Source organism: Athene cunicularia, assembly GCF_003259725.1.
Source record: "Athene cunicularia isolate RWA chromosome 3 unlocalized genomic scaffold, athCun1 chr3_part1, whole genome shotgun sequence".
In the NCBI taxonomy this organism is placed as follows: Eukaryota; Metazoa; Chordata; class Aves; order Strigiformes; family Strigidae; genus Athene; species Athene cunicularia.
The window spans coordinates 63784812-63800858 of NW_020799097.1; the positions used below are offsets into that span (position 1 = coordinate 63784812).

The 16047-nt window shown below is 43.3% G+C and overlaps 1 protein-coding gene across 1 annotated transcript; it reads left to right on the forward strand.

Moving 5' to 3' along the window:
• Positions 1-3000: 3000 nt before the first annotated feature.
• Positions 3001-15376, forward strand: TNFAIP3 (TNF alpha induced protein 3). Its single transcript, XM_026846361.1, has 8 exons — positions 3001-3313; positions 7395-7585; positions 7756-7903; positions 8091-8261; positions 8949-9129; positions 10605-11515; positions 12844-13076; positions 13673-15376. The coding sequence occupies exons 1-8, from the start codon at positions 3001-3003 to the stop codon at positions 13952-13954; spliced, it is 2430 nt and encodes an 809-aa protein (XP_026702162.1). The 3' UTR covers positions 13955-15376.
• Positions 15377-16047: the final 671 nt, after the last annotated feature.

A 16047-nucleotide genomic window follows, 5' to 3' on the forward strand; every position in this document is an offset into this window, starting at 1 on the left:
GTATAAGAGACAGGGCCGGCTCCCCGCGGCAGGGATCTCGGGGAAACCGAGTGGCGGTTCTACTGCTGGGCTTGCTCTTAGCGCTTGCCGCAGCGGGAAAAGTTGTTTTCTTCGAGCTCCTGCTGTCGAGCTGGCAGGTGGTAATAGCGGTTGTCGTTTTCACCTCGCACACGCTTGCTTCCAGCAGACCAGTAAGTTCGGGAACTACGCCGTGTAAAGCAGCCCTGGGGTGTATAAAACACTCCTATTCTCATCGTCTTCCTTAGTGAAGAGTGATAATACGCTTAGTTCTGTACCGAGCACTCGGACAAAGACCCAGGCATAGAAACCCACGGACGCTGAAGGTGTACTAAGCATGTTTGTTTCAGCGTTTGCATATTAGCACTTTATGGGAAAGAGTTTATTATTGCTGGTTTTCAGACAGAGGACAGAAAATAATAATTTTAATGATAAGAAAATTAATAATTTTATGAAGCACTGGCAGATCTCAGAACAGTATTCAGCTTTCCTGAGGCCAGCATCCTCAGCATTACATGTTCAGAAAGGATGCTGCCTCGGATAGCTAATCATTGTTTACAGTGGTGCTTTTCTGAGAAATCGTAGTCATTAAGTGTCGAAGGGTTAAAGTAGTACAGCGTACAGTAATACAGCACAGTACAGTGTAAAATAATATAGTTGTAGCTGAGCTTTAGCTGAGCTTTCTGTTCTTTACCTCTCTGGCTTAAGCGGCTATTGAGTTCTGTTTCATCACATTATTTCTTGAAATAAGGGTTGCTCAGCTTTTGCCTTGATTGACATTTAATGACTGTAAATACAGTAATTTCCATGTGTGTGTGTGGGAAATATGCACGTAGAATATAATATTGAATAATACAGTTTCAGTGAATGCTTCTGTAAACTCAGTAGTTTTTGCTACTTAAAGCTGGAAATCACCATTTCAAGGGTCAATACCGGTAGTGCTTAATCATGTGATTAGTTTTTATTCATGTAAAAAAGTCCCATTGACTCAAGGCTCTACTTACATAAGTAAGGAATTCTGTATTTTGGTCATCTCAGAGCAAAGTATAGCTATGATTGTTGAATAGATTAATGAGAGGTTGTTTATATTTCTTTTCTTAAATCATCCATACAGTTAAATAGGATTACATAACATAAATAGCACGTGTAAAAATCTATTGGTCGGGGGAGTGGATGAGAAAATATGTTATTTCCATTCTAAGGCTGTATGCTGGTAGGGGAATTATAAGAATATGCCATCTTTATTAGCTAAAGGAAAACTTCCATGTGTTGCAAGATGTGGCAGCTCTGAGCCCTGTCCCCAGTGCTCTTATAGGAGCAGAGGAGACACTGTGTGAATGACACTGCCCTGACTGAGCAGAGAGGACTTTGGAGCATCTCGCGTTTCACCTGCCTCTAGGGCTTGACAGGACATCCACTGAATCTCTCCATCAGCTGGTTCTCAGAGAGGTTATAGAGGGAAGCTCTTGGCAGCAGGAGTTTGAGGTTCCCTCTTGCCCTGGCAGGGTCCTTTCCAGTCTCTGGCTGGGTGGTTGGAGGTGGATGTTGCCAGTGGAACTGTTTGGGTGAAGAGGAGAGAGCACCTGGTTCCCTGCGGGGAAGGGCATGCTGAAGTCCTGTGCAAGGGAGTGCCTTCCAAGTCAGTCTGTCACATTATGGTCCTTGTTCCCCTCTCTGGCTCTCCAGACACCCATCTCCATGACTTCCAAATACTTGCATAAACCAGTTTTCAGTTGCTTCATGTCTCCCTGTACTTGGCAAGGTATATATCCAGACCTTGATATATACTTATGGCTTGGTATTTGTATCTAGATTTATAATCACAATGGTGGGCTCTGTGACCAGCTGTATTTTAAACTTAGCCATGCATACTTTTATTTGTCTTAATAGAAATGTGTCTTTTAAACAGAGCATAACATGCATGGAGAGTCTCTCCATGTAAAAATAGGTTGTTGGTGGTGCTACTGTAATGCACGGAGTTTTGAGGGATGTGGTCCCTATGTTTGGCTCTAGCTAGCCACAAAGTTAGTGTGCTCTGAATAAGTATTTCAGAGAGTGTAGACAGTTTGAGGTTATGGGGTTTTTTTTGGTTCTTCCTGCTGTAGCCCACGAGGCCAGAGATACTGCAGAAAGGGATGCAGGGCAGCAAACATTACATGTCCCACTGTGGAAAAATATTGGGGTTTTTGAGCCAAGTGGAAATGCTTTTTCAGCTATGTTGACTTACTGCTGAGTAATAGCAGCACTGCAGTCTGCACCCCCACACACAGCACAAGCACCGCTGTGCAGTAGCTCTACCACTCACAAAACACAAGGAGCCTCAAGAAGAGTAGCGTAAATTTGTCCTTGTGTACTTGCTCTGCAACAAATTCCTCATTTGCCATCTTCAGCCACTGTAAGTATGGGACAGATACTAACACGGCATGTAATTCCTGGGGCTCTTTTTATACTGTACCAAGCATCACTTCTCAGAATGTATGGGCTGCAGAAATCTGAAATGGTCATTATCTGCTTTTTTTGGCATGTCATCAAAACAAGAGCTTGAAACGTGCTGAGAGTTCAGCAAGTTCATATGGGATTACACTGTGCAATTATCAATTAGTCAAGTTACCAGGATAATTTTCCCTTCCCTTGATCTTGCCTTCTTTTATCCTTACTTTGATTTAAATGCCTTTTTTTTTTTTAATGATGATGCAATTTACTTAGTTATGAATAAATTCTCTTTAATATTTCAGTAAATGATCACAGTAAATGCTTGGAATAAGCTGGTCAGTGTGAGTAATGCAGAGGGCTGATGGATATGAGCTTTAAAAATCATCATCTATGTAAGGCTCAGTGGACTGTATCTGTCCTGTGCTCATTTTAGGCGAAATTGCAGCCAGAATCCTGCTCCTGAAAGTGCCTTCTCAATCTCTGCAGAAGTCATAGCACTGTAATGCAGTGATATTAGCATGCCAATAAAAGGATTGTTTTTCATTTCAGATGTTTTCTAGAAACATGGCTGCCCAACACATCCTTCCTCAAGCTTTGTATCAGAGCAATATGTTGAAAGCTATGAAAATTAGAGAGAGGACACCTGAAGATCTCGTCAGACCTCCCAGTGGAATAATTCACCACTTCAGGACTATGCACAGATACACCATAGAAATGTTCAGAATGTGCCAGTTTTGTCCTCAATTTCGGGAAGCACTTCAGAAGGCCCTGACTGACCAGGCCACCCAGACTTCGCTGGAGCGCCAGAGGAAGCTCAACTGGTGCATGGAAGTTCGGAGACTTGTCCCTTTGAAGACTAATGGTAAGTTATGAGCAGGTCTTTGCACTCGCATTAAAATGGGTAATGCAAATGTAGCACCTTTATTAATAGCATCTGAGTTCACGTTACTGAAACAGAAGCGCACAGCTTTAAAAAAGTGGTGCCTTTTAATCTTAGCTTTGCAAACTAAAATTCTTTCCACATGATGTACTGTCCTGAGGCTGTAGCAGACCCCTGCCCCTAGCATGGTATTATGCATAGCCTGAAATTTCACAGGTATTTTCCTAATATCAATAACCTGTGGCAAGTCAGAGTAAAATACCAGGCGGGAAACTCGACTTGCAACCCATTGCCTTTCCGTGAATCTGACTCTGCTATGTGTCGGCTGCCTCGTCGGAAGTGCCGAGCAGCCTTTAATGCCAGACAAGAGAAGACTTCAGATGCTTTGAGTGACAGGGATGCATTTCCATGTATATATAGCAGAAGTTACCATCCTATCATAAGGCCTGCTGTTGTAGCTGGCAGACAAGGTTCGCTTGCTGATCTAGCTTTAAGAGCAAGGACGCAGTAGCGTCCCAGACATGGAGCCTCTGGGAACCTGACCTTGCTGGCCCTGGAGTCAGCGCCCTGCACCCGGCTGGCTCCCTCTCCCTCAGCTACCTGCTGGGGTTTGCCAGCTCTTGCCTTCTCCCAGTAACTCCTGTGTGAGTGACTGACCCAGACATCTTTGTACAACACAAAGTTTGTGCTGCCCTTTTCTTTCAAGGGTCAGTGCTGGTTTTAGGACTTGGCTTTTGGGTTACTTTGTGTGTATTTCATCAAGTGCTGTAAATTAAAAGGTACAGCAGTACTGCAAAGATTTCCTGAATAGTTTACACGTGTCCACAGTCTCGAACAGGAAACTTCTGCACGTGACTGTGAGAGTTGCTGGGCATTTCACATTCGGTGGAGGAAAGATTCGGTAATGGCTATGACTTGCAATCACGCAGCTGCAAACTTGAACTCAGGATTCCCTACAGCAGAGAGTGCCCCAAACTGAAAAGGCAGACTGGGTCAGTGAGGCCTCCCAAGAACATGGAAAATACTTATTCTTTGCTCAGGGAGCAGATCACAGTGGTTATAGAAACACTGGGTGTGGTGGACCTGAAGCGTTGTTGAAGTCTTCACCTTCTGTGGATGCGTCTTTTCATATCTGCTTATATACACATTGCTGTTATCTTCCTAGTCCATGCTCTTTCCATCCCAAGTTCTACCATATTTTTCAGTCTGATTGTACACAGCTCTATTGTGCAAAAGCCATAAATATAGAACTGCTGTGTAGATGTCACGGCCCTGACCCAGAAGAGCCTGATTCTAATGTGCATCTCTGTAACTGTCATAGAGGCACTGACCTTCTGGTGGGTTTTCATGGGCTGCCTCTGCACCGGTGTAAAATTCTCATGACTGTAATTAGGCTGTGCGTGGAGATCATGTAATCTTGAACTTCCAGAAGGACTGGAGTTGCAGCTAGGGCAGGCAGCGCTTTACAGATACTGAGAAGATAATATCACCCCAAGTGTTGCATCTTCAAAACTTCACCCAAGAGATACACTCCAACAGATTTACTAGGAAAATGGACAATGTGTGTAATTTTTCCCAAGGCAAAGAGCGAGGGTTTTCGAATCCCCCATTTCCTGTCAATACGAATCCTGCAGGGATTAATACTGCCTGAACAGGCCCTTGTTGCTGACAGCACTGTATTCAAGAACTGTGACTTCTTGCGTTGTCTCATGACTGTTGTCCAGTGTTACAAATGGGAACAATTTGTGGACTGGTGACTTGGGTACCATCCGTGAGCAGGCATACCAGTATACAAGATGCTGAAATATTTGGGCAGGTTGAGGGAAGGGAAAGCAAGGTCTAGGTTTGTGGTCCCCCTGTACTCCGTGCAGCCAATGAACTCAGCTTCAGTTCAGTGCTTTAGGGTCATTAAGTGCATGAGTAGGAGGGGCTTTGGGAACTTTATGCAAAGTAGTTGCAGCAAGGGACTTTTGCAGGAGAGAGAAGGTAGACTGGACTGAAGGAGAGGATCCCGGAAAGAAGGGACAGAAGCCTGGAGAAGCCCTGTATGATCCCAGAAAATAACGTGGGATTTTTTTTTTTTTCACCCATTTGACATGAAGAATATTTTTTAAAAGCATTTAAGCTGCTTAACCCGTAGATGTGGGAGGAATATATTAGTTCTTTCAGTTAACAGTGGGCTTTTTCAGAAAATTCTGGGTGTTTTTCTGATGAAGGTTGTTCTGATGAATTGTTGCAAACAGAGCAAGTATCTCCTATAAGATCTTTCAATGTATATTATACCTAATACGTATATGGATTTGTGGAGTGGCAAGGTTTTTTCAATTAAAAAAGTCCTTTTGAATCACCACATGTTTCTTTGCAGACATGTGAATGGAGGATAGAAGGAAAGCAGTAGGAGGTATAAAAATTGAAACTGTTTTAAAGAAAAAAAAAATAAAATAAAATTCCAGCATCTATTGGCTGTAGAGATTTCACTTGTATAATGAATCGGCATTCATTCCAGCTTGCCCAGCCACACCCCCCGGGAAAGTCCGAGGGAGGCTTCAGTGTTCAGCCCTGCACGCCGCAGAACAAAAAGTACAACTGTTGCTCAATTGCTAGTCAGACGGTGCGGGGGAATTCCAAGTGCTGTGCAAGGAATTTTGGGCAGCGCTTCTCAATAAAGAACTGAAAGTGAGCTCTCAGAGAGAGAGGGAAAAAAAATAATCTTATCTTTGCTCTAGATTTTGCAAAGGGAAAATTTTAACAGGATAAATATGTCATCTTTCTTGGTCAGAAGGAAACCCAGTCAGTTTTTCTGTTTTATATGTTGTTCCCTGATTTTTAAGCTCGAGTAAGCAGCCTAAGGACTTGAAGTAAACTTTGCAAGACAGCATTCAGAAACCAAATCTGTCGCAGGAACCTAATACGCGCTGAATCCATAACAATTTATGAAGTGTTGAGTAGATTTCAAATGATACCTTTTTCAGGGTCTGGGATCTGTTGTAGGTTTTTCTCTGCAGTTTCATAGAAAATGTAGGAAAAGTGCTCACAAATGGTATCATTGAGCTCATAATGCATGTGGCAAGCTGTCCTCTATTCCAGTGGTTTCTTAGCATTGGATGAATCTGTTTACCACTGTAGTAAGCATCAGAACTAGTTTTGAATCTGAGGATATCACAGTAATGATTCTTGATGTTTCCCTTTCGGGGGAGACATCCCCTTTTGAAGAAGATGACTAGAGACAGAATTTGAAACCCATAGGCATATTTTGTCACACCTTTTAATTAAGTTAGTAAACTCCCATGGTTCTCAGTTTCTTCCTCTCTGAAATTGCAGTACATCGCTTTCTTTCCTACCTGTAAAGAGGACTTTCTCAATGCAAGGAGAGTGTCTAAATAAAAACCAAATCACTATGTTTTTCATTTATTTAGTTTCAATTTTGTGTTTTTAAAAAACAACCCTCTGAATAAAATATTTAACAGCCCAGCATACCGTCGGTTCTGAGAATGTGGCAAGAGGGGTTCCTGTGATTGCTTTACATCAATAACCTTCTTTTCCCTTTCTGTTTCTTTCCTTAATTACAATTCCTCCATCAAGCACAGTCAAGTGCCAAGCCTTTCAGTGCAGTGCTCATTGACAGACATGAGGCTTGGTGTTACCATAGTATTTCCTTAGTGGTTTCCATTGTCTCTACCCTGTGCCATCAGGTGTATATTTGTATAAACACGGATGAGGGAGATTTACATGTTCTTATGTAATTTTAATATGATTTTGATATTTGCAGTTGACCCCCCAAATTAGATCATTATATCAGTTAAAGTTAAGCACTATAGATAAGGGGCATTGCTTAACGCTAACTGGTGAAGACACAAAAGCAGTAGAGAGGGGACCTCCTTCCTTTCTATCTCTGACCAGAGAGCTCATAGCTGTGGTGTCCTTGTTAAAACCTTTCTGTTGAGGCTTAGAGAGAAGTGCACAGGGAATGTACATACACGCAACATAATTCTACGTCCCGCATGCTTGTGGGGTTTTATTTAAGTAGCCATTTAGAAATACTGTACTTTTTCTTTTTTTGCAGGTGATGGAAATTGCCTCATGCATGCTGCATCACAGTACATGTGGGGTATCGAAGATATCGACCTTGTCTTAAGAAAAACATTGTTTAGTGCTCTCAGGGAGATTGACACACGGAACTTCAAGCTCCGCTGGCAGCGGGAGGCTATTAAATCACAGGAGTTTGTAGAAACAGGACTCCACTATGACACCCGGGTAAGGTGATCTGAGGAAATGGTGCTGTTTTCTGAGTGCTCATCATCGTTGCCTTGCTGATTTAATTTGGTTTTTGGCTTCACGGCTTTCACCATTAGTGGAGAGCAGAAACAGTCTTCCTTTGACCTCCATGTCTTTGAACCATTGCTGACAGGTGTTTCTTTCCTCAGAACTGGGAGGAGGAGTGGGAATACCTCATTGAAATGACCTCCCCTGAAACATCTGGGGCTCGAAACAGGCTTCCATATAATGCACTGGAAGAAATCCACATCTTCATCCTTGCTAACATCCTCAGAAGGCCAGTCATTGTCCTTGCAGGTGAGTTGCCTAGCCAGTCAACATGTTACTCCATGCTATGTTAGTAATCTTACTTCAATATCTGTTTTCAGTTACATGTATTTCAGAATGGGATGTTTTCAGCAATTGTTCTAAAACACCCAGAATATGTTTTCTCTTGCCTGTACTACATACTTATTTGTGTTTCTTCTTTTACTTCTTTATGCAGACAAGGTGGTGAGAAGTTTAGAGTCAGGCTCCAGCTTTGCTCCTCTGAACGTTGGTGGTATTTACTTGCCTCTTCTTTGGCCAGCTGAAGAATGCTACAGATACCCAATTGTGCTTGGCTATGACAACATGCATTTTACACCACTAGTGACTCTGAAGGACAGCGGGCCAGGTATTTTTCAAGTATCTTGTTTGGTATTTATGTAGCTCCTTCAATGTTATTATGCTGATAAAGCATTTAAAACATAATCTGGTTTAGACTTGCATTTTTAAAGTTAAATGTAAAAGATTCCTCTAGAATATGTTCTTAAAATGTGAGCAGAAGCAGCTTTGCCTGTAAATCTGAATAGAAACTAAAGGTTGCCTTTAAAATGCTGGCTGAAAGTAGAATGCAACTCACTGGCTTTCAAGATGGAATCAAAGAGTGACTTCTGCTTCATTGTGTTCTGGCCTCCTTTCCACATCTCATCATAAGAGATGAAGCTTTGAAGGACATGGTCTGACAGCAGTGAACTGCTGCCTTGCAGGGATAGTGAAATATATGCTTTGACGTTTTTAATGCATCTCTTCTGAATGGATAGCAGTTCTTCAGGTTCAGGTTAGACCATCATTCCATGGAAAGGTATAACAAACTAAGGTCTACAGTGCTGCCCACAATGAGAAGAAAATTGCTATGGGCACATTAAAACTCCGTGGGTTGGGACTAGGTTTGTGGTGCAGATGTGTTTGCATCCTCCCCCAGTGTCACTGTTTAGAAACTGGTTGCTTTAGCCAGCCGTTCTCCTCTCTCTGAAATTCAGCAGCAGTGGTGACATCTTGTCTCCTGTCTGGTAAAATAACCCATCTTGTTTTCCCGCAGAAATCCGGGCTGTCCCTCTGGTCACCAGTGAACGAGGCAGATTTGAGGATTTGAGTGTGCACTTTCTGACAGATGCAGAAGAAAGGGAGAAAGAGCAGCTGCTAAAAGACTACTTGATGGTGATAGAAATCCCAGTGCAAGGCTGGGATCATGGTACAACTCATCTAATTAATGCTGCAAAGTGAGTGTCATTCCTGTTTCCTCAATGTTATCTTGTTTGCAGAGGTGGGAGAAGCCAGGCAGCCCAGTGTGTTTCTTCGGTCTTTCCTTCTTTCCACGGTAGCACACATGTTTACCCTCTGAAATATTAAATATTGACATTACTGTTGACATGCTTTGAAGTGGTATGAGCTCAGACCAGTCTCAAATCTAAAGACAAAAATGTCTTCAGACTTAGTAAACTGAAACTAGTATTTTGGAAGAGTAAACCCAATGGATTAGTTTCACTGACTCTTAGATTACACAGGAGTGTGACTGAAAACTAGTTAAAACCAGGAACTAGTTAGACCGAGCTCTTGTGCTTTATGTAAAGGCACATTGCATAAAGGGCTGTTGGTGTAATTTTGGCTGGAAGGTACTTGGCAGTGTGCTCTTAGCACAGATGCCTTGATACCCTGTGCTGTTGCAGTACAGCAGTAGGCAGGAAGCTGTGGCTGGTGGAGGAACTTGCATCCGTGCCCATCACCCTGACGGTTGAGCTTCAGTTATGTGCAGGGGGCAGCTGGTGGCACCCATCGGCTTCTCACATTTAGGGGGACACTGGCAGCAGTGTCCACCCAGCCCCTTCATGAGTGTGGGATGGAAGCGATTCCCTACATCCTCTCTCTGTTTCCATTACCACACAGGGAGATATCTTTATGCTGTTGGATGGTTCTGGTTTAGGAGCCTTGAAAATTGAAGTCCTCCCTCCCAAAGAATATATGCATATGTAAAGAGTAGCAGTCGAGCTTCCCTTGTTCACTGCATGAATGTGTTCTGGAGTATTACCAGTAATGCTAGATCCTCATCCTACCAACTGTGGTGGTGAAGCTCTGGTGTGGGGTTTTCCCTGCAGTCGGGCAGAGTAGGAATGGTGTGATGGATGCTAGTGTTACATAAACCACACTGAAGCCCCGTAGTTTGTTTGAAGAATTCTGCTGGTAGATACAGACCCAACAAGGCAAAACCAAGAGCAGATTTCATAATAAACTGTATCATGAAATGCTGAGCCCACTGTAGGAAAGGCTTGTTCTTAGCATGGGCTGATAAAGAAAGGGGTATTGTGCTCTAACATCTGCTCAGCTAAGCATTGATTTTCAGAGGAATTCAAGATTGGGGGGATGTTTCTTTTCACTTCTGAGAGATTATCCATATTCTTCGTACAAACAGCTATCAGACAGAAAACCCTCACCTAGAAAATCCTTTTAAGAATACCTCTGTTTAGCATTGTGTCAGATCATTTCTTTAGATGTGAAAGTCTCTATTTGACATCACTGAACACCTGCTTTTAGAATTATTTCCATTTACAGCAACAGTTTAACATCCTGGATCTTCTAGCTGAGTAATATGGATGTGCATTAAATCTACATTTCCTCCCCATATTGCTTGTATTTGCCTCCACCCCCACCATCTGCCCTTTTCAGCCACTGATGCAGTCTTACTTTTTTTGGCTTTCAGGTTAGATGAAGGCAACCTACCCAAAGAAATAAATCTTGTAGAAGATTACTTTCAACTGGTACAGCATGAGTACAAGAAGTGGCAGGAGAATGCTGAACCTGCTAGAAGAGAGACCTGTTCCAGAAACAGACAGGAACTGTCTTTTTCCCAGCTCTCCCTCTTACAGGTGAAATGTGAAACTCCAAATTGCCCTTTCTACATGTCTGTGAATACCCAGCCCTACTGCCATGAGTGCTTTGAGCGGAGATCCCAAGGAAACAAAGGAAGAAAGCAGACCTCCAAAGCAGTACCCGAGAAACTGAAAACAGCTGGGTCGGGCTCCTCCCGTGGGGATGTTTGTGAACCTGGGGGATGGACATCTGAAGGGCCTGTAACAGGGCCTCGCTCTGCACCTCCGACTGCTCCAAGCCTCTTCCTATACAGCGAGACCACGGCCATGAAATGCAGGACACCAGACTGCCCCTTTACATTGAATGTGCAACACAATGGACTTTGCGAACGCTGCTACAACTCCAAACAGCTCGGTCCTTGCAACAACTTGGATGACCAGAGACATTCAGACTATGCGACATGCAAGGTGTGCCGTCAGAAGGCCAACAGGACCTTCAACGGCATATGCAGCACTTGCTTCAAAAAGTCTACAGAGCACTTCTCAAATGGCAGCCCTGCTTTCATGCCCACGTGCCACCAGAGATCGACATCTGACCCGTCCCAGGTCTCGCAGAGCCTCCTCCAGCACTCCTGCCACCAGGCTCCCAACAGCCGTGGTGAGGAGCCCCTGCCACCAGCACTACCTCCTGAGGAGAAGAGGGGAGGTAACCTCTGCAGAAAACCTGGCTGCAAGTTTTTTGGGACATCGCAAAATGAGGGCTTTTGCACGCTGTGTTTCTTTGAGTACAGGGAAAATCACGGTAAGTGTAGATGGGGTAAGCTTTGGCACACTTTGGCTGCAGATTGGCCTTCTTGAGCTATAAAGCTCTGCATGCACTGGGTGGTACAAGGGCAGGGAGTGATGAAAATGGTGTGGAACAGAAGCAGCAGTGTGAGGAGAAGGTGCTTTTTTTGCTGTTGTTATCCTGTAAAGGGGCATGCAGTAACAGTGTGGGAAATCTGTGAAATCTCTCATAAAACTTCCCATCAGCATTCATGGAAGCAAAACTAGTTCAGGAGGGTGTGGAGATGCTATTGTATTGATGGTACTGAAAACCAGTTATGTTAGCGAGGCTTTTGAAAAGCTTGGGATGAATTTGAAAATCCATATCCATTCTGGATGTAACAGGTATAATACTCTGGAGTAACTACTGAAGTCACCTTGATAAGCAGAGCAGGTAGAAGTTGACTGTAGATCATGTGCTTGTATTTTGGAGTAACTTAGGAGTGTATTGTTATAATCTACCTAGAAATCATTCGGGGTAATACCACGTGCGCGCATGCATATGTGTGTTTAAAGGCAGGCCTTCAAAAAGGTAATAGTCTGTGAATAAATTACAGCATGAAATCTTCCATCTTTCATGATACTGCTCTGTTACACAGGCAAAGAGCCCTTGGGTATAGAGGGTAAAAGGCACATTTAAGAGAATTATTTCCTGTCTTTTAAGACTGTTTCATTGCTGACAAGTGTGCCCATAGAAACACAGAATGGTTTGTGTTGGAAGGGACCTTTAATAGATCTTGCACAATGCTGCACTTTCCACATATGTTCAAATTAGGGAACTTCTATGCCAGCTTGCAATAGCTTATTTTCCAGCATTGTTCACAATGAAAATTTTTTCATTCTGATTGTGGAATCTATAAGATTGCTTCATGAGACTTAAAAGCATAAGACTCTCTTTCCCTTTAAGCTCTGTGCCACTGTACTTCCATTGCACAATGTGCCTGAAATGGGGGAGGCTGAAAGGGAAGTGTCAGGGTAGGTCACAGATGACATGCTGAAGCCAAAGGTGAAATTCCACTTGACTTCAGTGGCATCTACTTTTCCCACTGAGGGCAAGTTTTTCCCAAATCAGCTGTTTCAACAACATCTGATATGAAAATGCATCCATATTATCTCCATTACTTATATAACATGAAGAGAAGTGCATCAGCTGAGGGGTCTCAGGATTGTCAAAAACCCATGTTTGAGGCTAGAAGGTTTATTTTTATTTTTTATTTTTAAACCGGGGAGCTTTCTATAGTTGCTTTGGGTCATCAGATCTATTGGGCACATTCAAGCTCCTCCTGTCCTTACTTTGCATTACAGACAGTGCTTTGCTACGACACCAGAGGAGATCTCAGAGGAAGTCCTCAGGAGCAGGTCAGCTGGGGACCTCCGCTGCCACCTTCCGTAACACCGTGTCCTGCCAGCGACGTGAGTGTGGTACCCTGGGCAGCACAATGCTTGAGGGGTACTGCCAGAACTGCTTCATTAAAGCCCAGAACCAGCGATTTCAGGAAGCCAGGAGGACAGAAGAACAGCTGGTGAGACAGACAGAAGTAAGTGTGAACTTCTCGAAATTTTCCTCTTGTTTAGCGCTGCATGTGGAAGAACTCGGGATGTGTACTAGAAAATCCTCAAATAACTGCGTCCTAAGTATCATGGAAAGACAAGCATAAAGCATCTCATTATTTTTTCCTGATGCACCTGAGCAGCACTCCTGAAAGTTGTTCTCAGTTTAAGGTTATCATGGCCATGCTCAGTTTTACCTCAGCTGGGATTTTGCCAGCAATTTCAGTGGAAGAAATTGCACCAAGAGTGCAATTTAGTCTGCTTCATGTTGCCTTTTTCATTGAGCCCATTACAGATTTTCTTTGTTTCAGACTTTTTTTTCCTTTGGTTTGTTTTGGCCCTTTTAGAATTGAGAGTTACAAAAGATAAAACCCTTTTTTTTTTTTCTAAGAAATGACAGAATTTGTGATTTTCTTTGGTAAAGCCCAACTTGGCTCTTGGTATTGTACTTTTCAGAAGCAGCACATGCCTGCAACAACCCCCAGTGGTTACCTATACAAACCATGAGCCGAGTTTAAAGTAAATGAAAAGCCACTTGTGCTGCCAGTACAGCAACTGACAATGTGTTTTAATATTTTTCAAGAGAACAGGACAGCACAGAGATTTACTGCGAGCAGCACTGAGTAGCCAGAAGAGACAGTGTGCTGTGGCTTCGTGTAGAAACAACCAGGCCTGCAGAAGCGATGACTTGTGCCCCGAGTGCCAGCGCCTTGGTCAGCTTCCACCATCGGGGAGTGCCAGGGACCCAGCTGCAGAGGAGCCCCCGAAGCAACACTGCCGAGCCCCTGCTTGTGATCACTATGGAAATGCCAAGTGCAACGGCTACTGCAATGAATGCTACCAGTTCAAACAGATCTATGGGTAGCAGAGGAGAGGAGTTGGTAAAGAAGTAAAAAGCTATACCAGCTACTTCCTTCACTGAAACGGTGCTATGTCCAAAACACTTAACGGTCCTGGGAGTGGGGGGGTGGGGGGAAATATAAGCTGTCTGCTCGTGTTCCTGTTTATTCCCAAGAACAGGAATAAATGGCTACTTCCTCTAAACACTGCATACAAGGACTGCTGAGAAGGGCAGGTTGCCTTCTGCACAGAGCTGTCATTCATGACTAAGCTCCTACAATGCCGTATTTAATTCTTGGACTTCCCAGGAGGAAGTGTGAAGCATTTGAGTCCAAAGAACTTCCCGATTCTGCCTCTTTCTCAATACCTCCCCTGGTCCTGGGTGAGGAGCCATGGCTACTGTTGGAGGTGCAGGAGCTCTTTGCGTTGGCATACATCAGTCAGAGGCAAGTCTTTCCTGAGAGGGATCCCCCAGCACAGGCTGATGCAACTTGCAGTTTATGTTTGAAGAAACTTGCTTTTGGTTGCCCACTTCCTTGCTGGTGTTCTTACAGAGCTCATCAAGGCTCCCACAGGCGTTCGGGGTGTTAATGATGAGCGGTTCTGTGTTTGAAGAGCCCTCAGCGAACCACAGCTAGAAAGAAGACCAGCAGTGGCCTGCTTCTTTAACGTGTTTAACCCAACCAGCATTTAGATCTTTTCCCAAATCCCAATACAGTTGGAAAGACAGGCAAACACAGAAACAACTTTTCATGAACACACACATGTGATGGGAAAACTGAATCCTGCTGTTCCCCACTTCTATGGAAGGAATTGCCTCTAAAAGACAAAAAAACCCCAAAGCCCTTTGTCTATGGCTTCAGTTCTGAAATCAAAACAACTCTCTTCTCTTGCATTGTAACTGTGAGGAATACATGTGCTGCTGTTCATACATCCCACCCCCTGCTATTTTGTCACACTTCTTTCTTTTATCCTTAATGCAACTCTGTTACTGTGCTAAAAACTTGGAGTTCAGTAACAAGAGTGCATTAGGGTCAAGATTTTACACCTGGAGTTCATGTGTCCACTTCTCAGTCTGCAATACTTTAACTGACCTTGCCTTTACCTTTGTGCCTGGTACCTGCTTCTCTCCTCCTTTCACACCTTTTAAGTTTTCAGCATCTGTTTTGCTGCTATGATTTTGGAGGTGATACCTATTCTAAGTTGCTTCTCAAGTTTAGGATCTTTTTCTAGTTTTTAAAAAACATTTTTTAAAAAAGAAAAAAATTAAATAACTCATGACTTATTTCTGTTAAATTTTATATATTTTGTGAACCTTAATGTGAACATATGTTTTATTAAAATATTTATATTATTTGAAACAATGCAACTTGAAATTTGCACAGCTAGGATTTTTTTTACATATATTTACTCTTGTGTTGAACAAACTTAAATGTATAATTGAAAAACATTCTCTGATTTAAAGAAATAAATTATTGAAGGACTGAATTTTCTATTTTATATTGATGAGAGAGAGTGCAGTTGAACATGGGACACCCCCTGAAAAAAAGCATTTCTGTTCAGGACCACCATTCAGCATGTTACCAAGTGTTCCCTGGTTCAGATGATATAGCCAAGCGCTTTGAGGAAGCGATAACTTGCTGTAAATCTCTGCATATTCTCATGTTATGCCAGAGTTCTGTCAGGAAGGGCTCTTGGTACTGTTGAGAGACAGTATGCAGTCAGTGTGCATAAGGAGTTGACTTCTGTGAGTGCAGAGTATGTTCAGTCCCCCAGGATGGTGCAAGACCAGGCTGCAAGGGAAGCTAAGCTGGACTGACTTGACTTTGGTTTCTTCATTCATCCATCAGTTATGCCATGGATTCCTAGTCGATGTTGCTTGAGTGGCACCTTGGGAGATGGTGATGGCAGCACGTGATCCCCGCCTCTGTCCATCCCTGTGTGCAGCCCCGAAGGCACAGGCCAGTGTTACCACCTCCCCTCACCAGGGACAGCAGAGAAGCCCATTGCCTTCTGGGCTTGGCATCTGCGTTGCTCAATAGCATCTGAAAAGCAAGTTGCCAACTGCTATTTGAAAAAGTACTTGACAGTGGTGTTTTCTTTGCATCCCAAGCTCAC